The 23,673-nt window shown below is 41.7% G+C and overlaps 3 protein-coding genes across 6 annotated transcripts; 2 read left to right on the top strand and 1 right to left on the bottom strand.

Annotated features, from left to right (window-relative positions):
* The first annotated feature begins 115 nt into the window (after positions 1–115).
* Positions 116–14,996, top strand: LOC136964930 (calpain-1 catalytic subunit-like). 3 transcript variants are annotated; one of them, XM_067258901.1, is made up of 23 exons: positions 116–243; positions 2,474–2,501; positions 3,422–3,668; positions 4,847–4,916; positions 7,479–7,597; positions 7,705–7,838; positions 8,181–8,349; positions 9,362–9,445; positions 9,576–9,661; positions 9,903–9,977; positions 10,107–10,267; positions 10,557–10,726; positions 11,008–11,019; positions 11,201–11,412; positions 11,672–11,711; positions 11,802–11,867; positions 12,247–12,304; positions 12,559–12,623; positions 13,115–13,183; positions 13,347–13,425; positions 13,704–13,817; positions 13,905–13,963; positions 14,203–14,996. In XM_067258901.1, exons 3-23 carry the CDS (start codon positions 3,423–3,425, stop codon positions 14,227–14,229), a joined length of 2,115 nt encoding a protein of 704 aa, XP_067115002.1. In that variant the 5' UTR covers positions 116–243; positions 2,474–2,501; position 3,422; the 3' UTR covers positions 14,230–14,996. The 3 variants fall into 3 exon arrangements, with proteins under 3 accessions (XP_067115002.1, XP_067115003.1, XP_067115005.1); XM_067258902.1 differs by lacking the exon at positions 2,474–2,501 and having other exon boundaries at positions 169–243; XM_067258904.1 differs by lacking the exons at positions 116–243; positions 2,474–2,501; positions 3,422–3,668; ... (8 more) ...; positions 10,557–10,726; positions 11,008–11,019 and adding an exon at positions 11,051–11,102.
* Positions 14,997–17,026: 2,030 nt separating this feature from the next.
* On the bottom strand, positions 17,027–17,961 carry mrps28 (mitochondrial ribosomal protein S28). Its single transcript, XM_067259545.1, has one exon. It carries the CDS (start codon positions 17,959–17,961, stop codon positions 17,383–17,385), a length of 579 nt encoding a protein of 192 aa, XP_067115646.1. The 3' UTR covers positions 17,027–17,382.
* Positions 17,962–18,215: 254 nt separating this feature from the next.
* On the top strand, positions 18,216–22,730 carry sde2 (SDE2 telomere maintenance homolog (S. pombe)). 2 transcript variants are annotated; one of them, XM_067258991.1, is made up of 7 exons: positions 18,216–18,340; positions 19,555–19,672; positions 20,157–20,268; positions 20,750–20,919; positions 21,178–21,283; positions 21,395–21,770; positions 22,015–22,730. In XM_067258991.1, the coding sequence occupies exons 1-7, from the start codon at positions 18,239–18,241 to the stop codon at positions 22,231–22,233; spliced, it is 1,203 nt and encodes a 400-aa protein (XP_067115092.1). In that variant the 5' UTR covers positions 18,216–18,238; the 3' UTR covers positions 22,234–22,730. The 2 variants fall into 2 exon arrangements, with proteins under 2 accessions (XP_067115092.1, XP_067115093.1); XM_067258992.1 differs by having other exon boundaries at positions 22,018–22,730.
* The last annotated feature ends 943 nt before the right edge of the window (positions 22,731–23,673 follow it).

Consider the following 23,673-nt stretch of genomic DNA (forward strand, 5'->3'; position numbering starts at 1 on the left):
GGACTAATGCTGATCTCGTTTTCAGAGGTTATGGTATGGTCCCTCAACGGGTGTATCTCTTTAACTGCACGCTTTGTGGTGTCATTGATGCTGACTCCTCCCCATAGATGGGCAGGGCACAACACTGCAGCACTGAGACACTGATTTCTTCAGCTTTGTTGTTGTCTACAGTTTATATCAGTTTATCATATTCAACATAACTAAGAGGTGTATGACAAGTAAACGTCGAAAATCGAGCTTGTGGTGAGTTCCATACAAATTCGGAATTTGAATGTCAAATGAATTTGTGTGTGTAGATTCAGTTAACTAACCAATTGGTGTCTAAAGGTTTACAAACTCAGTTATCATACGTTAAACGGATAGCCTACTTCTAACTTGAACGTTAAACATAATGCTAACTTACTGTTTCAACGACAGGATTTTGTTGCGGCATGATGATTCTCACAGCAGTAGCCTACCTAGTAGCCTATTAACCTCTTGCACAGTACACGCGGTGTACTGTACAGGAGCAGTGATGTACAAGTGTTTCACAAGACAAACACATGAAATCGAAATCATTCAAATCGGTTTGCTAAACGTTAATGGCGTCAACATTTTGTATTTAGCATTAGATTAGATGATAGAAGATTCGATGTTTTTGAACTCTTGATTAGAAACTAAAATCTTAATGAAGCTCAATCAGCATTTGATTAAATCGTCTTTCAATACATCTTCTCATTCATCAATTCCCGCTAATTTTTTTGCATTTAGCATAAACGTTTGTCCTGAAAAAGTCCAAAAGGGTTTGGAATATGATCGATTTGAGCGGTAGGCCTATAGCTCCTACTGTAGCAATGGTAGTTCACTAAAAGTATTGATCAATAATGAAATAAATACATAAGTGTTTATATAAACATGTAGTAGGCCTGGTCCACTTTAAAAAGGGGGACCGGAGGGTGTGCTCCAACTTTAGGGGGATCACACTCCTCAGCCTCCCTGGGAAAGTCTATTCAGGGGTTCTGGAGAGGAGGGTCCGTCGGATTGTTGAACCTCGGATTCAGGAGGAGCAATGTGGTTTTCGTCCTGGCCGTGGAACTGTGGACCAGGGTTGGACTCCGCCAGGGCTGCCCTTTGTCACCGATTCTGTTCGTAACTTATATGGACAGAATTTCTAGGCGCAGCCAGGGCGTTGAGGGGGTCCGGTTTGGTGACCTCAGGATCGGGTCGCTGCTTTTTGCAGATGATGTGGTCCTGTTGGCTTCATCGGGCCGCGACCTTCAGCTCTCACTGGAGCGGTTCGCAACCGAATGCGAAGCGGCTGGGATGGGAATCAGCACCTCCAAATCTGAGGCCATGGTTATCGACCGGAAAAGGGTGGAGTGCAATCTCCGGGTCGGGGAGGAGATCTTGTCCCAAGCGGAGGAGTTCAAGTATCTCGGGGTATTGTTCACGAGTGAGGGAAGGATGGAGCGTGAGATCGACAGGCGGATCGGTGCGGCATCCGCAGTGATGCGGGCTCTGCATCGGTCCGTCGTGGTGAAGAAGGAGCTGAGTCGAAAGGCGAAGCTCTCTATTTACCAGTCGATCTACGTTCCTACCCAAACCTATGGTCACGAACTGTGGGTAGTGACCGAAAGAACGAGATCGTGAATACAAGCGGCCGAAATGAGTTTTCTCCGCAGGGTGTCCGGGCTCTCCCTTAGAGATAGGGTGAGAAGCTCGGTCATCCGGGAGGAGCTCAGAGTAGAACCGCTGCTCCTCCGCGTCGAGAGGAGCCAGTTGAGGTGGCTCGGGCATCTGATAAGGATGCCTCCTGGACGCCTCCCTGGTGAGGTGTTCTGGGCACGTCCCACTGGGAAGAGGCCCCGGGGAAGACCCAGGACACGCTGGAGGGACTATTTCTCTGGGCTGGCCTGGGAACGCCTCGGGGTCCCCCAGGAAGAGCTGGTGGAAGTGGCCGGGGAGAGGGAAGTCTGGGCCTCCCTGCTTAGGTTGCTGCCCCCGCGACCCGACCCCCGGATAAGCGGAAGATGATGGGATGGGATGTAGTAGGCCTACTTCTTTACAAATTCCTTTCATCAGGGTTTTAGGCCAGGTTTGCCACTGCAATGAAAAAGCATGTTGAGGATAAAATCCATAACAAAGAGCAGACGTAAACATTGCAGTTAGGATTTTGAACAGGAAATCAGCTTGATCAATATGTTTTAGGGCAGGGTAATGGTTTAGGGATCTTGGGTTAGAGAGCATTATCTTGATTGTCACAGGTTAACACTCTTATCATCTTACGCTTACAAAGCTTTCTTGTAGGCTCTTTAAACTAAACAGATTTAGTTAACCAGACTCCCCTTTAGCCCACTAAAAACAAAAAAAGTACAATTCATTGAAAATTTACTTTTTTTCTGCTTTGCATGACTGTGTAGTAATATGATAATGTACAATTCTGCATCCATGTTGATTGAATCATAAACTGACCAGTCCTTACTGTTCCCGCAAGCCTTCCACCCCCAAACCACGGAGCTCAGGTAGGATTCTGTAGTGATATATGATTGAATAAGTCCAATACTAGTAGTGTCCCCTGCCGTTTCCTGGACAATACCTCATCCTTGACTCTTTCCTAACTCACTCACCTGTTAAAGCATGCATTGCAATGTATGAAGTTTGTCACAGTCTGCATTCAAAGCAAAGCAAAAGCATTCAATACCAGTCCACAGTTGGAGAACAATGTGAAAAGAATCATACTTGGACATTTGAATGTACTCTCCTGTAATCAGAAAAAGTACCTTTTTAAAATTTAAGTCAAACAAAAGGATATCATGTCATACTTGATTGCTGCTGTTTCATCAATTATTAAGGTAACATGATGGTGAAAACCTCTGATTGGAGGAGTGGTTCCCTTACATTATTAATTGTCTTGGTTCAGAAACGAACGACAACATGATTCTAACTCCTAAAACATGGTCATTATGTGCTTTACACGGCACATCAGAAAGACATAAACAACGAGCTTTCCTAAATATTTATAGCAAGATTCTAGAAAGAAGCCATAAAATCTGTAAACGTTTGAAGTGCTTATAGGGTGTGGATTTGTTTTTGGCCATGTCCTCAGCATCTACTTTGTCTTGTTGAAAGGTTTTGCTGAAAGGTTTTGCTGATAATGAGCCTGACCATGCTTTGTCCCACACCCCTCAGTGATGTTGTGCGGCCTGCTACTTTGTCCAGCAGACGCTATTTATATGCTCGCTTCTGGTTTCCTTGCTCCATAACAAACACATTCTCACACCAGGACCAAGTCAAACACATACCAATCCACCCAAATAAGCACCCTTTGGCACCAACGCAGACACGCATGCATGTAAACTTGTACCCCCTTTTATTGTGAACACACACACCCTTCACATGCATACTTTCACGTTCTCACATGCCTTATTTGTGTGCATGTCAGAATGTACCCCTTCAGAGGGATCTCAGCACGCATACAGGAGGACAGACTGCAGGCGGAGGGGATGGGGACCAACGAGCGGGCGCAGAAGTTCCTGAACCAGGACTATGAGGCCCTGAGGCAGGAGTGCCTGGAAAGTGGCCGTCTGTTTGAGGACCCCAGCTTCCCAGCCGAGCCCCCCTCCCTGGGCTTCAAAGAACTGGCCCCCAACTCATCCAAAACCCGTGGTGTCAAATGGATGAGGCCTACAGTAAGACAAGAACCTCAACCTTCATTTGACTCATTTATGCTTTGTGTGTAGTAGCACATTTTGAAGTTCTTGTGTCCAACATACAAAGTCATACACAGATTATTGATGGGTTCTGTGAAACATTTAAATGTTTGACAGAAAGGAGAAATGTACTACTGGTATACTTATCTCCTAGATCTTCTCTCACTCCCAAATGCCCTGGAGATGGGAGTTACCAGCCCTGTTACCCACTATGTGTTAGTCCTTCTGTCTTGTGAGGAGGAGTGTGATGCCTACTCTCCTTGTTTTGTTTTTTTGAAAAATAAGAAACGAACAACAAAGGCATTGTGTGAAAATTTCAGTTCAGTAGAATTCCAGTTCGAATCGGTCTCACAATCATGTCAGCTGTTGTGCTCCTCAAGCTGATGTGGCCTGCAGAAAGTTTTTTACTCTCACCCACTTAAGAAAACAATATGTTACTACTGGTTAGACTGTGGTTTGTTTTGTGAACTGTGGGAATCTATAGGAACTGTCTCTGCACAGAGGTAACTCTTTCATGATTTAGGATTGAATGTTTAGCAGATATTTGTTGATAGCTATAGCAAATAGGCTAATCACTGTTGCTTGATCACAGACCAGTAGTTCTGACGTTGTATTGGCAGTGGAAGGAAATTTTGGGCTGGGTAAGTCCAGTCGATAGAAAAAATGCCTCATCCCTCCAGCATGTGATGACACTGCTGATTATTTGCAGAAGTAATAGACCGGAACTTTGTGTGTGTGTGTGGGGGGGGATTTCTGCCAGTGATTCTAGCTGGGTAGTGAACAGTGGACACCTACATTCCAGACATAGCTCCCATAACAGCTGCCACTTGTGTATATATGAGCAAACAGCACAAGTTCTTAAATGGTGTCAACAGCTTGCTGATGGCCAAACTCCCTCTCCATCTCTTATACTAGTTTACCTTCAACTTCTCAAGTCAAGAACTGAGGGTGGATTTAAGATAAGCAGACATTGGGGGGGCTGGATGCACAGTTGTGTCTTAATTATGAGCATTGGTTACTACATACACTACTACAAAAAAATGACTAAATGTAAATGTAATGTACATGTTTACGGCCCATGATAGCCTTTATTTGTGTCTTTAATGTATGTGTGTAAACAGATTGTCCCTGTCTAACTGTCTGTTCTCTGTCAACAGGAGCTCTCAGACAGCCCCAAGTTTATTGTCGGTGGGGCAACCAGAACTGATATTTGTCAAGGAGCACTAGGTGGGTCTGTGCAAAGCAAAAATGGGACTTTAAAATGGGTGCTTTTAAATAGTTGTATCTAATGTCAAGTTTAGTCTCCAAAACAAACTTTTTGTTGTACTAATTTTCCCTTAATTATCTTATTTTCCTGTATTTGTCATGCAACACAATCAAATGGAAGCCTGACAGAACATTTGTTTGTTTCATGCACCCGATTTACTCTGGTGGAAGACTGTGCTGGAAATGTATAAAGAGAAAAAAGAGTCAAAACTTGCATCTTGTTAAGGCAATGACAGTCTCTTATCGTTTGTTTATTTAGTTGTTCTTTCTGACTGGGAGTTGTCTTCATACTCCCTCTGACGACTCTTGAAGAGGAAATGGTAGTGAAAGGAGACTTTGTTGATGTTTTTGGGTACTCAAATCCTTGTTGCGTCTCAGCAGTGTCTCCGCACTCATTTGTAGCAGGGTTTTCAAAACGGCTGTGCCTGGAAACTGATTGTTGAATGAATGAATATGAATGAATGAACTAAGTTGACAGTAGGCTCTGTAGCCACTTTTCCTAAATAATAGCGCTGGTTAATTACTACAGAGAATGTAACAATATTTAAAATGGCCACAACTAATATGCTGGACAGAGATAGATTTAGCATTTCGAAATATCCCTGATATGGTTTTACAGCTTCTGTTTGAAATGTTAATTAGTTGGGAGTGGTTTAACCATAGAAGAAAATGCCCAACCTATCACTGTTTGATTTGAGAGTTAAGTTACATTTTGATGAATGCTGATCCAATGACATGATTGTAGAACTACATATCCCATACAACATACATGTAACCCTAACTCCTTTAAAATTCTAAAATTCAAAATACCTCAGAGTAGCCTAAAGTGAGGACAGACTGTCCTGTGGAATGACTAGTAGTGAGTAATACTGGAATGACCCTGGCTGACTCACTGGATTGATATGTGTGGGTGTGGTTTGGATTCTCTGGTGAGTCAGAAAATTGTTGAACGAAAGAGGGGAGTGCTGTGGAGAAACACAGTAGGTGTAGTGTAGTCTGTGCATAATGTAAAAGAGGGTGTATAAACAGAGATGTAGTTTTTAATTGCAGTCTGGTGTGGGTTCAAAACATGGTGGAAGTAGCCTAGCAAGTTTTAGTTCAAGATTTTGTTAAATTAGCTAAGTACTTAAAGGAACTCGGAATAACTGTTTTTTCAGTAGTTCCAGGAAAAATATACAAGACCAAGGGACAATTAGACAAGCTTTTCTGTGCTATCTGTGCTCTCTGGTCAGTGTCAGGTTACCTGACCGGTATTCTCAGTATTTTTCTCGTCTCCATAGCTGGAGGGGAAAATGCTGTCTGGGATGTATAATGTTTAACATTGGTCGTAAGCCCCAGCCTTCACACACAAACTCCTCTCTGCTGCCCCGGGCATGAGTTGACCTTTTCCTGGTAATGTAATAGTGTGTTGGTTCCACCTAATGTTGGTTTTGGGAAATTACAAGCATGCAAAGTATTGTTTTGAGTTGGTGATGTTATGAAAGAAAACAAGCTTTTTGTGCTTTTTGGCTCCTCTGTAATTTATAAATTTTCAGACAGGGCTATATAAATGTAAAGGGTATAGTATAGTTATGAGAGTTGTTTAAATTAGATTTGAACAGTAACAGTCAAAACTACGACTCCACCAAGGATGTTTAAGACCTTGAAGTCGTTCTTCAGTGAGTTGCCATTGTTCTTTTGCATAGCACAGCAGCATTTTCCTGAAGCACAGCACTAAACCTATTACAACTCGGTACTGTATGATTAGCATTTCCTTGCAGCCCTTTTCAGTGAGTGGCTTATGCACATAAACTTGGTTACACAGTAAATATTTCATTGTGACTGATGGATAGTTTAAAGCATTTACTGTCAACAGCTTGATGGATGGCTTCTAACCATTGACCATTTCCAGGCATGTTGCTAATGGATGTGCAAAGATGGGAATTGGGCCTCCCATCCCTTGTCTCAGCTGTGCACTGATGACATGTGCTTCATGGCAGCCCACTGCTAATGTAGTTGAGGTTTAGAAGGGTCTCTACAGTTGACAAAGATAACTTTCAAGTGTTTCTAATGTGTTCGTTGAGAAGGCTTTTCTTAGTAGGAGAATTATGACTGAACATCAAACAGTTGCTGATCATCAGAATGTGTGTGGTTGTGCAGAATGTGTGTGGTATGTCCAGTTACACTGCCAGGGACAGGATCAGCTTTTGGGTCTTAAAACCCAATTTATAAGAATATAGTGTGTATAATCACAGTATACAGAATACCCATCCAATGGAATGTCTCAGAATTATTATGAAGTTCAGGATTCATTTGTATCAAGGCAACCTCAGCAAGCCAAGAATTGATCATACGTTCCCTCACTTGGGTACAGTATTCTCCCTTAATGCTTTTTGAGGAAGCTTCTAGGAGTTGAGGAAATAGGAGGTATTTAGATGTAAAGAGACCCCACTTTGGCCATGATCTTAGACTCAAATCAAGCCAGTCCTGCACTTAATGTCAATAGTTTCATAGTTCTCTCCCTTCTGCTCTCTTTCTTTCTAGGCGACTGCTGGCTCCTAGCAGCCATTGCCTCCCTCACCCTTAACGAGAAGCTACTAAACAGAGTGGTCCCTCATGGCCAAACATTCCAAGATAACTACGCTGGTATTTTTCATTTCCAGGTACTAACAGTCTTTCCAATGTGTCTATCTGTAATTCTCAGTTTTTCAACTCCTCATTTCTGGGAGATGGTGTGATTTCATAGAAACAACTGCTTGTTTGTTTGTAGTTCTGGCAATTTGGAGAATGGGTGGATGTCGTCATTGATGACCGATTGCCTGTCAAAGATGGAGAGCTCATGTTTGTTCACTCCGCCGAAGGGAATGAATTCTGGAGTGCGCTGATTGAGAAAGCCTACGCTAAGTAATATCATTAGTGAAAAATCTAAGCTATTGTTTGTGACATAGATTTTAAGTTTACTTTAGTTTTGAACCACAATGTTGACTTCAATCAAATATTTAACCTAAAAGAAAAAACTGGGCTGAATGAAATAGTTTTCATACACGTTATCTCCAACAGTAAAATGACCCTCAACCCTTAAATACTCTTTTGTACTCAAATTACTAGATTGTAGTACAAATGAAGTTTTCTGTGGCTTTTTTGCATAACACATTAAGTAAGGGGCAACATCCTACTTTAATACTACTAACACTACATCCTACTTTTAACCTTTTCATACCTGCTGCTGTGTTGTGTTTGTCATAGGCTGACCGGCTCGTACGAGGCCCTATCAGGAGGCAGCACCACTGAGGGATTTGAGGACTTCACTGGCGGCGTGGCGGAAATGTATGAACTCCGCAAAGCCCCCAAAGACCTCCACCGCATCATAGGAAAAGCCCTGGAAAGAGGATCTCTGCTGGGCTGCTCCATCGACGTAAGTGGCTTCGCTAGGTCACAGCCTGGAACAAACATAGTCAGTACTCACACACAACTCCCCTGCTGAGGAGGACAGGGAGATCATTCCACCACTGAGAAGTGTTGAAGGAGAAGCAGGCTCCAGTGGCTGCCGGTCGCTGCCAGGGTCGGTAACATTAACCCTGACCCTTACCTTTACCGTGGTCAACAGGACTGGCACCTTTTCCTCCTGCTTCTCTTTCCGAGCTCCCCAGTGGTGGAATGATCTATCTACGCAACTCATAGTCACTACCTTCCTTCCAACAAGTTCTGAAGACGCATCTTTATTCAAACTCCACCTGGACTGATAAGTCTAAATCACTTACCCTGAGGGCACTGTAAGCTGCACTTAGCTGTACATCACTTCTTGTGGTGTCTGCCAAACTGTTCCTGATGTAACACTTTCTCTGTAAACTGCAGCCACGAAATAGTTTACGATGTTGGTATACTTGATGTATTATGTTTTTGTTGCACTGTCCATCTCACTAATATGAGATATACAGTATGTAATATTGTAGTTGAGAGGAGGCAGATACAGACCAATCCTTGGCTCTAACCATTGAAATACAGTTAAAACTGTGCACTTGTGGTTCTTGATTATCTACTGTATGTGCACTATATATATGTCGCTTTGGATGAAAGGATCTGCTAAATGAATACAAATTTGATGTACAGTACTGTGCAAGAGTCTTAGGCACAATAAAAAAGAAGCCAAAATGCTTTAAGAAATAAAGAAATGAAAACACTAAACTAATATTTTTGCAAAAAGTGTTATACTGCCGCACAAAGACAGAAGACTGTAAATACATATAAGACAATATTTATGTTAAAAATCTTTGTTGCATATGACTTCTGCACAGTGCCATATATAAATGCCATTGGAATTTGAATTTAGCTCTGTGTGGGTAGCTAAACAAATAAAGGCAGTAGGACAATGGGAAATGTGATTTTGGTAATTTTGTATCTTAATGATCTGTCTTTATTCCTATCAGATTACCAGTGCCTTTGATATGGAGGCTGTGACCTTCAAGAAGCTAGTGAAAGGCCACGCCTACTCCGTCACGGGGCTAAAGCAGGTGAGGGAGGAACACAGTGGAAGCATTTTACTGACTAAGGTAGAACTGACAATGAGACATCAGTGAAAGTATTAGGACAAATAATATGAAAAATATCAATGTTAAGTTATATGAGCGTCATTGTTGCTAGGTGAACTACCGCGGTCAAACGGAGAGGCTGATACGAATCAGAAACCCCTGGGGTCAGGTCGAGTGGACCGGAGCCTGGAGTGATAAGTGAGTTTGTAAATTATAATTTAGGGTAACTGTTATACTGCTCTGCTGCTTGGAACTGCACCCAAGGCTTTCACCCACTGTGTGACTTGTGTATATGGTTGAATAAAAATGAAAGGATGAATTTGAATTTGATATGAGTTTATTTCATCATCTTTCCCACACCACCTGTTTGTTTATATAACTTTCCTTCTTTGTGTGTGTGTTTCCCTCATTCCTTATTCTACTGTGTTGTTTCCCGTAGTTCACCGGAGTGGGACGCTATTGACCCATCTGAGAGAGAAGACATGCACTGCCGCATGGAAGATGGGGAATTCTGGTAAAATGTCTGGGGATTCAGCCTGACAAAAGTTAATCTAGTCACATGGACCGCGCTAGACTCTTTTTACACTCAATTTCTGATGCTCCTCACCCTCTCCCTTTCTCCCTCTCGCCTGTCCCTGTCCAGGATGTCCTTCCAGGAGTTCCTGCGTCAGTTTTCCAGGCTAGAGATTTGTAACCTGACGGCTGACGCCCTCAGTGAGGACAACCAGAGTTTCTGGAACACCGTCAAGTTCGACGGAGGCTGGAGACGAGGCAGCACCGCGGGGGGATGCAGAAATCACCCGAGTGAGAGAGCCATATAGATGATTGTTGAATTAGGATGACAATACATTAAAGGATCCTAGACAGAAATTATATTATTTAGCATATGAATAGCATGTAGATTATGCTGGTAAGGCAACCATGCACTGGCACCAGCCATGGTCTAGTGGTTATGTGCCTTTGGGAGGGAGCCCAGTGGTACAGTTCAGCTGTAGCTTAGGAACTTTTAAGGTTAATGACCTTCCTGCATGACGTAATGCATGTCCTGTGTTATCAACAAGCCCTCCTCTTCTCTGTTTTTCCTTCTGGGTAGACACCTATTGGATCAATCCCCAGTACAAGATCACACTGCTGGAGGAAGATGATGACCCAGAAGATGACGAGGTGGCCTGCAGCTTCCTGGTGGCTCTCATGCAGAAGGACAGGCGCCGCTACCGCCGTCAAGGCCAGGACATGCACACCATTGGCTTCGCCATCTACGAGGTGGGGGGTCAAAGGTCGCCATGTGACAACAACATGTGAACCATCTGACAGCTCCTTGTAGAATCATGGTTAGGTGTTTAAGTGTTGGATTGATGGGCTGTCACAGATGAATATATAATTAATTGATTTAAATATTGAATTATTTATTATGTTATTTGTATAATTATTACAATTTATTAGTATTTATGCCCCATCAAAAATGTCCCCACAATTACAACATATTTATAATATTGATTTATATGTAAGTATTGACTTGTTCTTTCTATTTGTCATGTTCACAGATTCCTGAGGAGGTATTCCACACTTGAAAATGGATAGAATGAAATGCCCAAATTTGGTCACACACACACCCATGTGTAGACACAAATTCTGTCCTGTATGTGTGCATACAATCATACCCAGACACACACTCACTATATTTCAATATACAGTACAGCCCTGAGTATGTATCTAACCAAACAAATCTACTACCAGTTCAAGGGTAGCCAGAATGTCCACCTGAAGAAGGACTTCTTCCTGCGTCATTCGTCGTGTGCCCGCTCCGAAACATTCATTAACCTGAGGGAGGTGAGCACCCGCCTGCGCCTGCCCCCTGGGGAGTACCTGGTGGTCCCCTCCACCTTCGAACCTGGGAAAGAGGCTGACTTCGTCCTCAGGATCTTCACCGAAAAACAGTCAGACACAGAGTAAGTGTCTCTGGAATGTAATCCGGTGTAGGATTGGCAGCTCAGCTTCAAATGTAAATATCAGAATAATAAAAAGGGGGATCCCCTCAGTTTTTAAGTAGATTTTTTTTAAATTGTAGCTACAGTTAATAGGCCTGTTTTGGTCTAAGGCCTGCATGCTTTAGAAAAAAAAAAGCTCATACCCATACATGATATGCAATGTTGCATTATTATGCTTGTAAAATATTAATAAGTTGACCACTGTTATTGATCCTTTTAGGGAAATGGATGATGATGTGGTGGCAACCTTTGAAGATGAAGTAAGGCAGCTCATTTGTAAATGATTCCTTTTTATGCCTTTTTGTGTTCTTCGCTAAGGCCAGGCACAACTAACAGCCTGTTTTTGATAGGGGGAAATCTCAGAGTGTGACATTGATGATTCATTCAGAGATATGTTTGCTCAGCTATCTGGGGAGGTGAGTTCTGTTTTTGGTGTTGTAAAACAAATTACAAAGTAACAATATGTTCAATCTGACATTTTGGTAAACACACTAATTGTGCTTTTCCACAATCAAGTGTTTTTGTTTCAATGGATTTAGTCTGATTTACATGTATGGAGTATTGAAATTAAATTAAATTGTTGCTGAAGGCAAATTGGGTCTGAGACTAAAGATCTCAGTGCATAATTTGGTTATTAAATGATTGCATTCAGATTTGAGGCATTAAGTTGGAACACAAAACAGATTACAACAACATTGCTTGTTAGTTGAAATTGTAAACATTTGTAAATCTTCTTATCTTCTGAATGTAGACAGGCTGTTTGATAACACAAACAAATATTGCGTTATATTTTAGGACATGGAAATATCCGTTTGTGAACTCAGGACCATCCTCAACAGGGTGGTGTCCAAACGTAAGTGCCTGAATCTTCAGGTCACACTTTTCAGAAGCAGAACTGCTTACTGTATGTCCTCTGCTCCTGTCTTGATGTATTTCCCCCATTCAGGTATATGCAAAATGAAGGGATAGTGGGTAACTTTCTTCCAGTCAAAGTTGCTGTTACTTGCTCTAAAGCAAGTCAAGCCAGTCACAAGTCAGAGAACTACTGCTCTAGCAACTCGTTTTACTAAAGTGCACAATCATCTCTGTGTTTTTGTACCTATGTAGACAGGGACCTGAAGACTGATGGGTTCAGCATGGAATCCTGCAGAGGCATGGTTAGCCTCATGGATGTATCCTTCCTAACCATAACATTTGTTATATATTTCAACTGTACAGTCCTTAACAGTAATCGCCATTATGGCGTGACCCATTCATTACATGCTCTAGCACTTTGAAGCTACTGAGGACAAGCCCTCGGTGAGGTGTTGTTATGACAACAACTACACTAATGTGAAGGTGTCTGTTGTAGTTCCCCTTGTGTCTTTTTAAGTAATGGACGTGGATTGTGCATCTGGAAATGCATATGTTAAGTTATATATGAGGCCTCAACAGTGCTACAGTATGCAGTTTGTTTCATTATCAAAGCCCACTTTGTAGAAAGGTTTTCCTCCTAGGGGCCTCCATACCATTTGCTATTCTTTCTGACCGAGATATGCACTGTACATAAAATTTCCCATGTCTTTGTGTACTGTATAGCATATAGACAGTACTTGTTGTTAAACCTTTGAGATTCCAAGGGTTTCTCTTGTATCTTATACACCTTTACTCACACGATACACAGAAAGACGGCAGCGCTCGCCTTGGCATAGTTGAGTTTCAGAGTCTGTGGAACAAGATCAGAAAGTGGTTGGTGAGTCAACACAGAATTTCCATGATGATAGTTGTCCTGTTAAGTGATATTAAAGTAAAGTGACTACTAAGCTGTGATACATCTCTGACTTATCTCAAGCGTTGCTGAAAGGTTATTGACATAAACCTTACATTTTAGAGTTGGATTTATTTTCATTGCACAGGGGATCTTCCGGCAGTTTGATATGGACAAGTCGGGATGTATGAGCTCTTATGAGATGCGCCTGGCTTTGGAGTCTGCTGGTGATTATTCTATCCAAAAAAAATTCCATCTATGTTAACCACAAACTAAGCACAGTAAATTGGCTATTGCCAGTGATGCTCCTGTCATTTTCTTCTCAGGATTCATATAATTTCTGTCCTTTGCTCATTAGACCTGATAAGATACTAATAGCACTAATATCTACTAATATCCTCATTTACCTCAATCATATGGTGAAAAGCCACACAAAGATGAGAATAGCTGCCATATATTCTACCTTTCATTGTCATTTAGGTGTGAAAATATTTTTTCTCCACAGGGTTCAAACTTAATAACCGACTGAACCAAGTGCTTGTTGCCAGATACGCAGAGAACGAAGTAATCGACTTTGACAACTTTGTCTGCTGCCTGGTCAAGCTAGAGGCCATGTTCAGTATGTCTCACGAATCCCCACAAAAAAATATGAAATATCTTACTTGTGTATTTTTCTTGTATTAACAGAGGGTTTTTTTGTCAACAGAGGCCTTCCAGGAGTTGGACAGAGAAAACACTGGAACTGTTGAACTGAATATAACAGAGGTATTTAAACACTGTTCACTGAATTACAAAGACAAGTCCACACAATCTGTTGTATACACGTCACTGTTATACTTACAATTATTTTAATAAAATAATGTTTTGCGCTGACTAAAACAGTTACTTATGTTAAATAAATTACATTATGGAAAATACATATTTGCATGTAAGCATCTCCTAAATAAAATTGTATACATGTAAATGATATATGCTTAAAATGACAGAACTTTTTTCTCTCTCAGTGGCTGTACATGACCATGTGTGGTTGAAGTACTCCACAATTGATATTCCAGTTTACAATAAAGAACTCCAACAATGGAGGACCACATGGCCAGTGTGCACCCTGAAAGTGTGCACCATCAACTAGACTAGCTGCACGTCCCACTACCCCAGGGAGGATCTACAGTACTGTGCTTCTTATACACAGGCTACATCCTACTATTTTCAGCTTTAAATGCCTATAAAAAGCCATGTTGTTTCAGCTGTTCCAGCATTAATACTTGAAAAAATGTCCACAGATAGTTCACATGTAAATCCCTGCATGGTTAAGTTCTGTGGTAGTACTAGAATGTATATTTAACTTCAGATGACAGTCAGCCTCAGTATGTGCCTCTCCTGACATGATGACCTGTAATATGAGCTCATTAGGCTATACCAATATCTATATAACGGGCCAATTCCTGCATATCAACACAATACTGGAAGATCAACAGTTTTAGAGGTGTGTAGCAGCAATTTGTCATTTATTGATAAGCTAATACGTGTTATAGTGCAATTATATTATAATAATAATAATAAATATTATATTTAATCTCAATGCACATTTAGAACATAAAAAAAGTGTGAGATTTGTGTTGTAGATGGTCCTGACAAAGCCGCAAACTAAGAGATCACCTGGTTTTCAACAACATACACCTACATTAAAAAGAGGGTGAGGTTGTCAATGGAAGAGTAGACCTGCCAATGAAAGTTGCACATTGACATGCAGGTGAATGTTTGACTAATGTAATTAAACAAAAGTGATTGCAAATTGAAATGGCTTTTTATTTATGAAAGCTGTTTCAGTGCTTCTCAAGTTGGATTCACCAATTCTAACCACACAATCTGACTGACATCGTGTAAACAGCTTGCACACTGCCCCGACAAACGCCAACATTCTACAACAAACGCCAACAGTCGGGTCAGTGTGGGCCAGCAGTTTGTGTTTGTTGGTCATTGTCGGGTAGGCCTACTGTCGGAAGAGTTCAACATGTTAAGTCGGATCGGGTGAAGTTGCTGAATGTCTGACCAAAGTAGAGGGATTTCCAACGAACGCCAACATTCTGACAGCTCGTTACCTTGACAACTAGGCTCAACAATGGCTGGTTTCTGGACCCAAGAACGCGAGGATGTACTCCTGGAGTGATGGGAAGAGAAAGCATACTCCAACCGAGACATCAAAAGTGCCGCAATGAGAAACATCGCGACTAGCTAGCTAACTAGTTCTACCATGTTAATCTGTTAACAAGATAACCTATTTACATTAAATCATTTAGCAGACGCTTTTATCCAAAACGACGTACAAGGGAGAGATAACCTATCTAACTAGTTGCTAACACGGTTGTTTCATTAGTAGACTATGGTCACTGCTCCCTGATCTAGTAGGCTACAAGTAATAAAGTGTATTGCAGTGGCAGCGCCAGACATTTTCTTTCTGGGGAGCTCGGCGTTTTAGCGAGTGTGCTATGAAATGAGGGTGATAGCCTATGTGTCACATGGTTGTCTACTACACCTACCCAACATATGTCTATCATCTGTTTACATGTTTGCTCTCTGAAGCGTCTTGGGGGTCCATGAAAAGCGCTAAACAGCATCTTGTACATTTGTATTTTTTGTAATATTTGTATTTTTGTATTTTTATATTGTAATTTACGGCAACTTATATTTATCCCACTTAGTACTGCTAGTTTATGTACCCTTAGTATAGTTAGTCCACATATTTAAATTTTAGGTATATGTTTATTGTATGCACCTTCCTGCCAAAGCAAATTCCTTGTCTGTGCAAACTTTCATGGCGAATAAATCCCATTCTGATTCTGATTCTGAACAAACCGATTGTATTATTGCATTATCTAGGCTACTTCCGACGGACGCGCACAGTCTGCGACGGTCACTGACAAGATGCATACAGCATGTTAGAGTCCGCAGGTGACCACTAGTCTACCATGTCAGACAGAGTGAAATGAATCTTGGAATAGCAGATAGAATTAACTAAAACAGTCAGAAATGCGTTAAAAAGGTATATATTATTTCAGTTCACAATCATCAATAATCACATTGAACCTTACCCAGCTAACAGGGGTCGTCATTTTGTTAGCTGGGTATGTAGGCTATACCTAGCACACAGACAGACTGCTTGTCCTAGGCTAAAGAGTCTAAAGAGTTTTTTTAAGGCGGCTCCAAAAAAATAAAAAGGCAAAAAGTTAAAATCTTCGGCAAAAAAAGGGCCTCTTCGTTGCTAATCAACCGAAACTAGCTCTTCAGCGACACTGCAATCAATGCACGCAACAAATCAGACAGCATTCATTAATGTTACACAGCTAACTGTTACCACGCAAACTGTTCCAACTAGCTTTTACAAAAACTCCTTTGTTGGACTCCAAACATGTGAGGTGGCTATTTCTGGAGTTTTGGTCTTCTCGGACCATCCTGAGCGTCCATGCTAATGTCACTGATGCTGCTATAGCACCATGCACCCTCAGTAGTGGTGGAGGGTTGACCTCGTTGACCTCAACGTTCCTCCCCTTAAAAATCCACACCAGATACCCCTGCCATTTCTTCTTCTTCTACGTCACTCTCGTTTCTTAATCGTTCTTCCAAACGCGGACATTTAGGTAGCAAAAAACGATGCTTTGTTGATGTTAACTTGAAACTATCATCAGAGAATGTCTAATATAGAACAAATATAAACAGGCTCTGCTATCATGCACTAGCTCGCTTTCTCCTTCAACCGTCCAGTAACGTTAACGTTTACGCGTTGACAGAATGATTGCTGTGTCTAAAACAATCTGTTAATTTCAATAATTATAATTTTATTTTGTGAGTTAAATAATATTATCACACAATAAATAACGCAGAATGACGTTGATCATAAAATGATACAACAACACACAGAAAAAGTAATTAGCTCGCTGAAAAAAGTCTGTTACTGTCTGCAGTGTGGAGGCATTGGTTTTCTGGACATTCTAAAGACAATCACCAACAACTGCCAACTTTAGAATGTTGGGATTTGTTGGAGTTTGTTGGGGCAGTGTGCAAGCTGCTAAGAAGTAAAGGTACATGAGCCCCAAACACCAAATTTATAATATCGTGTTTATTGATGTCTAGGGACAAAATAATAAACATGCAAACTTTCACGCAGCGTTTGTCTGGCTACGCAACTATTACAGTTTGGTTTTTGAGTCCTTGCTCTCAATCACTCCAAGAAGGAGGGCATCCGCCTCTAGTAAAGTGGTGTCCGAGTTTGCTCCCAAAAAGCGGGACGTCAGCTCAAGGTCCTCCAAACGCAAACGAACTCGGCTGTCTCTCTGGTATTTCTCCCCATCCACCGACGGTCGTTTGCATACACAATGAAACTTTCCACCAAAGTCAATGTACAGATCGTCTTTAACAATGTGGAATATCTTGCCAACGACAAATTTACCCTTAGCTGGGCCCATCTGCATGAGAGGAGAGTGTCGTAGCATCGACGCAAATGATTTCTCATCCCTCAAGGAAATTGCTCTGACAGCAACTGTCGCCTGGTCTTGTCTCTGCTGGAGATCTGTGTGCTGATCGAAGGCTGCAGCAAATCCACTTTTAGGTTTCTCCGAGGCTGGTTTGACCGTTTCCACGACAGCATCTCCGTCTGATCCACCGATGCTAGCTGTACAGTAAAAAGACATACGGCCATATATTTGTCTTATAGGGAACAGGCATGTGCGGGTCCTCAATCCTGTCACAACCTTACACAAGGCTGCCATGTTGGTTAGCTGAAGCGGTGTGGATGACGCGAAGGATGCTGGGTAGTGGTGATTGTTTGGTATCTAATCTAAATATATATATATTACAACTGCACTATTGGCACAGATAACGTGCCTGTAAATAACGTTTTTACAACCATTCGCCGAGTTAAAATTTAGAATTATCCAACGAAAAAATAACAAGTTCGACTAACTAATCATGTCTCCACGGGGCTTCCGTAGCTTATATTCGTGGACTAGAACCATTTCCGGAACAAGCAACACGCAGATTATCGACATGGAGGTGTTTGTGTATAACCCATTTTCCCAGTTTTTCAGTGCGCTTTTTCCTCTTGAATCTCATGTTCAAGACCTTGTTGAGCACTATATTAACAAAAGGGTGAGTATGGGATTTCCCAAATCTTTCTAATGTTTATTAAACTTTTCTTTCTGCTACCGAATGTTTGTAGCCTAGCTATCGAGATACAGGTGGCGAGGTAGCTTGTCGGGGCAGACTTAACTAAACCTTTTCTTTTTAGGAATGATAGCTTGTTGTTTGATTATATAAGCCAGAGTTCGGGTCTATTTGTCCTACCGGGGGCCTGTTCCATAAAGGGAGTTCAGACAGATTTCCCTACCGTATAGTGGAAAGCTAGTATTGGGCAGAGCCATAGAAAATGGCTTTTTCTAATGGCTCTGGTTTTGGGCTAACACAGCGGGGCACGGATGGAATGAATCAATCAATAAATGACACCACTAACATAGCTAACATGGACACGTTTTTGACGGGGCTCCCACGTAAACGCAAAGCAGAGGATGAAGCATCGCCAAATGTGCTTCCAAAGCAATTTCCTTCCAAGGCAAAGACTAAAAAATGACGACACATATCTTGTCTTAGGCCAAAGGGTATAGAAGCACAATATAAGTTATTGGCTTTGGCTTCACCTGTAACGTTAGCCTACAACGGTGGGTAATGAGCAGGTCCAAACGTAATTCGCGAGCGCAGAATTCCGACGAAAACCAGTGTAATTTTAAATACAATGCATTGGTCTGAGGCAACATTGAAATCAACTTGTCAACTCATTACGTCTCTATTCTTTCGAAATATTTAACCTGTAAACAGAGCGCATTGCCACAAGTGTAGGTTGGTCTGTGATAAAAATCGAAGGAAGTCTGTCAACCCTGAAACTGATACGTTCACGTTTGATTAGCTACTGTACTGTAGCCAATATTAAAACGTTAGCCAAAAATGCCGAGATTCAGCCCTGAAGAACTGACACGGAAACACTTATCAGCCAAAATTACAGCAATAGACAGGGCCAGGGATTTTTTTCAGCCGATCTTTATGAGGATGGATCAATACGTTTTTGCAAAGTCTGTCAACATTCAATCGACCATATTCGGCGTCAAACTATTGTGGAACATCTTCGGAAATGTTCTTATGTACCAAATGGGGGCTAACCACTGGGCTAACAAACCCTTACCCTAACATTGGTGTGCTCAGAAATTCCTGTTTGGACAGTCTGGCGGGAAAAATTAAATGTTAGGACAGCTGTAAATAATATGTAATGCTATGTACAATTGCGATGTAAACTCGTGCCTGTGTGTTTTCAGGGTTATCTGTTAGAGGACTTCTATATCAAGAAAAACGGGCGTCTATCAGGACTCGATGATAAATTACAAGATGGAGCAGTGTATCGATTGGAGCCTCGTCTTTGTGGGGGAAAAGGAGGTCGGCTTTCATCAGAACAATATGCAAACTAGAATAATTTAGGCTGTATATGACTGATAAAGCCGAAAGTAGCCAAGACAAACTCACTATAGGAATGGACCAGAGTTGTTTAGTCAATTGTGTGCACATATTGATGCTACATTTCCTCAGGTTATGAGCAATTTGGATGTTAGTTAAGAAATGAATGGGACTTTTTGTGTAGGAATGGATAGATAGGGAATACACTAACTGATGTGTTTTATTACACACTGACAGTTTCTCTCACAAAATATTGTCGGAAAGTAATTGACTTGTTATGGCACCAAAAGCAATTAATCATAGTGTCTGTTTAGTTCACTCCTTTTACAACACTTCTGCAGATGTTTCCTCGGTTTCTCAGACAGGAGAGTATCTTGGAGGAGCTGATGCTAATTATGTTGTCTAACAAATTCTATTGTTTGTGACTTTCTGAGTATGAATGTTTGTTTCATTTTGTATTTGACAGGCTTTGGTTCTATGCTCCGAGCTCTTGGGGCACAAATTGAGAAGACCACCAACAGAGAAGCTTGCAGAGACCTCAGCGGAAGACGTTTGAGAGACGTCAACCACGAGAAAGAGTAGGGTTTTATATAGTGCCTGATACTCTGCTGTATTTAATCTTTACATTTCTTTCTGTCCGTGAGCATTTTTTAAATAGTTTCCCAACGTCACTTGTTCCAAATGCAAACTAGACCTACCTACTCAATTAACAAATTATGCTCCCTGGAGGAAGAAGGACAAATCATTGGATCAAATGTTTTTTACACAGAGAGTGGAAAAAGCTGATTTCCTAAACTGGAACACTCATCATTTTCAATCCCTGAGACTTCCAATTGTAATTTGCCACGATTATGGTTATTAAAGATTGTAGTTGCTGGCATTTAGTAAAAGATGTATTGATCTGTGGTACATCCGTAGGTTGCGATGAATACATTTTTAATGTATATTTATAATGACTGCTTCTCATCAAATCAAATGGTCAGAAATTTGCTACCAGGGACCCTATCGATGTCGACACAAACGTGCACATGTCTAAGTGTTCCGTGTGACTGTACCCAGGATGGCTGAGTGGCTGAAGAAGCAGGCGGACCGGGATGCGGAGAAAGAGCAGCGGCGTTTGGAGAGACTGCAGAGGAAGCTAGCTGAGCCCAAGCACCAGTTCACAGATCCAAAATACGAGCGGCAGTGCCACGACCTTTCAGAGCGCCTGGAGGACTCCGTCCTAAAAGGCAAGGGCAACATTCTTATGACAACAGACTGACTACCAAGATCTTGCCAACAATTGACAAATCACCTAATTTACAGCGCCTTTTCAGTAGAAGACGATACTAACAGTAAAACGTGTATTTATGTCAATTGTATAATGTGTAAACTCAACCTAGTTAATGCATAGAGTGAAAAGCTGCATTCGATGCTATGTTTCCATTCTCTCGTTTACACAAGTATAGAAACCTACTCGTGCACAGTCTGACTGCCCGCTCTTTCAGGAATGCAAGCCTCATCTAGTGGGCTAGTCAAGGTTGAAGAGGCACCCAGTAGGAAAAGGCCTACTCCAAATAAAGGTCGAAAGGCCACCAAGAAAAAATGCTTATGGTGAGTTGCGTGATGACTATCTTGTTCCAACAATATAGCAATTATTAGACCATTCCTGATATGATAAACAACTCAAGTGACAATATTTGTCAATAACTTCTATCGTCCTAGGACGGGTGCTTCCGGACTAGATGACCTAAACGACAGCTCGGAGGAGGACGAGTCGACCGACAGCGAGGCCTCTGCCTCCACCTCCTCCTCCAGCCCAGGGGCTCCAGGCAGCCCAGCAAAGAAAGATGACAGGGCTGAAACGGCAGTCCGTTCCTCAGCTGCTCAGGGAAAGTCTGAAGCTAAGGAAACCAACTCCGGTTCCAGACCCAGCTCCCCAGAGAGGAGCCCAGCTCGCGTCCAGGCATGTGGGGTGGCGGAGCAGGAAGCAGAGCCAGGTTGCAGAGGAGAGGAGGCAAGGACCAATGTTGTTGTTGTGGAGACTAACGCAAAGACAGAAAGTCTCAAGGAAAGTCATTGTGACATAATCCAGTCTTTTGTGAGTACCAGTGATTCATACATTCATTTGTCCACACACTTTCAGGATGTACATAAAAAATAAAATGTTTTAATGATATGTGACAATTTGTCACATTAGTTTCAGCGAAGTAAAAGATTATCCACCAAAATGATCAAATTCAGTCAAATTTAAACATGTAACATTTAAATATGCTAAATATGTAACATATCACCCTAGTGATTTTTCCAACATAATAAACATGGTTGTTTCTCCCTGACGGTAGCAGGAACAGCAGCCTGTAGACCTTGAGGCTGTGGGCTCTGTGGGGGAGCTGGAGGCGCTGGGCTTGGAGAGACTGAAGGCAGAGCTGATGAGACGAGGACTGAAGTGTGGGGGAACTCTGGCGGAGCGCGCCGCTCGCCTCTTCTCCACCAAGGGGCTAAATCCTGAGCAAATCGATCCTGCTCTGCTGGCCAAGCCCAGTAAGGGAAAGAAAAAGTGATTGGGCGAGTTCCAAATCGCTGATCTGTGTGATTTTAAATGTGTGTTGATCCAAATGAAAGGGGTGGGAAGGTGGACTTCATAATGAGCATTTTGAATGTACACTGTCCAGCCTATCAGAAGACAGGTATGCAATTCAAGGGAACTTCATCAGTTTGAAACTGGTTTTTATTGGGTGCTTTCTTAAAGCAACAACGCTTGTTTGACACGACACCAATCGTGCTTAATTCTGTCACTCGTATTCTGTTGAGCCCAAAATGGTTCATTAGTTGTTTTCAAGCTGGATATTGTCTGGTGATTAATTGATTTTTAAAATGATCCTTCCTAGTTTATGTACTTAAAGGTATAACTTGTCAGTAATCATCCATCTTTTTTTTTTTTTTTTTTTTATTAGTTAAAACGTGTGGAACATGTATTCTGAAAGAAAGTTTACTTTAGTCTGTTTGGTCCTGGTAGAAAGGTTGTATGTGGTTAAATACATAAAAAAAATATTTCAGATGGAATGTGTTTTGTTTTTGTTGGAGAATTGAGGGTATAGAGTAGTGTTATAAGGACATTAAATGGTTTTAATCTTCTAAAGGATATAGTCGAGGGGGGGGGGGTAGTTTGTGTGATAGACTAAAGCGTTCTGCAGAGAAGGGAAACTGGCGTTGGGCACGGTTTGGAGTGAAAGGGAGAACACGGGACAGAGTAACAAAAAATTGACACCGTAATTAAAGATCCCATGACATGCTGTTTTTGGATGCCTTTTATATAGGCCTTAGTGGTCCCCTAATACTGTATCTGAAGTTTCTTTCCCGAAATTCCGCCGTGGTGCAGAATCACAGCCACTACGAGCTAACTGCCATGCTTCGGTCGTTTGCAAGCCATGATGTCTTGAGGAAAACCAATATCGCGCTCGCTCCGTCGTAGCTAATTTTCTCATTGGTGTGCCAAATTCTCTGCGGGCAAAGCAGAGAAAGGGGAGGTAACCTTCCCTATTGTGACGTCACAATAGGGAAGGATTTTCTAAACTGAGCGTTTGAGCTTTCATTTTCTCAAAGGCGGAGAAGAATACCCAGGGCTTGGTTTACACCTATCCAAATTTTTTGCCACTGGGGGACCAAAGGCAGGCTCGGGCAACTCATTAATGTTAAATAACCTCCTAAAGTGAACATTTCATGTCATGGGACCTTTAAGGGGGCAGATGTGTGTTGCTTAGGCCTTAAATGCAAAGTGCTGTGGGAAACCCTGGATGGAATTAAATCTTTGAATCAAGTTTATGACGTTTATTGTAAATTCAAATGTGCTGCTTGCAGGGGAAGGGTCTGAAACTATTTATTTCAGTATAATAGACACACATTAAACAAGGAATTTGTGGAAATGTTTTAATTCCCTCCACCCCAGCATAGACTGGCATCAATCCCAAAAAAAAGCGGTATGTGGCTTTTCAAGCAATGTG

The sequence above is a fragment of the Osmerus mordax genome, chromosome 21 (genome assembly GCF_038355195.1).
Source record: "Osmerus mordax isolate fOsmMor3 chromosome 21, fOsmMor3.pri, whole genome shotgun sequence".
In the NCBI taxonomy this organism is placed as follows: domain Eukaryota; kingdom Metazoa; phylum Chordata; class Actinopteri; order Osmeriformes; family Osmeridae; genus Osmerus; species Osmerus mordax.

Coding starts and splice junctions, on each gene's coding strand:
- mrps28 (XM_067259545.1), bottom strand. CDS start 17,961: ATGGCAGCCTTGTGTAAGGTTGTGACAGGATTGAGGACCCGCACATGC.
- sde2 (XM_067258991.1), top strand. CDS start 18,239: ATGGAGGTGTTTGTGTATAACCCATTTTCCCAGTTTTTCAGTGCGCTT. Junction 18,341..19,554: donor AGCACTATATTAACAAAAGG/GTGAGTATGGGA, acceptor GTGTGTTTTCAG/GGTTATCTGTTAGAGGACTT. Junction 21,771..22,014: donor GTGACATAATCCAGTCTTTT/GTGAGTACCAGT, acceptor CCCTGACGGTAG/CAGGAACAGCAGCCTGTAGA.
- LOC136964930 (XM_067258901.1), top strand. CDS start 3,423: ATGTACCCCTTCAGAGGGATCTCAGCACGCATACAGGAGGACAGACTG. Junction 11,712..11,801: donor TGGCAACCTTTGAAGATGAA/GTAAGGCAGCTC, acceptor TGTTTTTGATAG/GGGGAAATCTCAGAGTGTGA. Junction 13,426..13,703: donor CCTGGCTTTGGAGTCTGCTG/GTGATTATTCTA, acceptor TTTTCTCCACAG/GGTTCAAACTTAATAACCGA.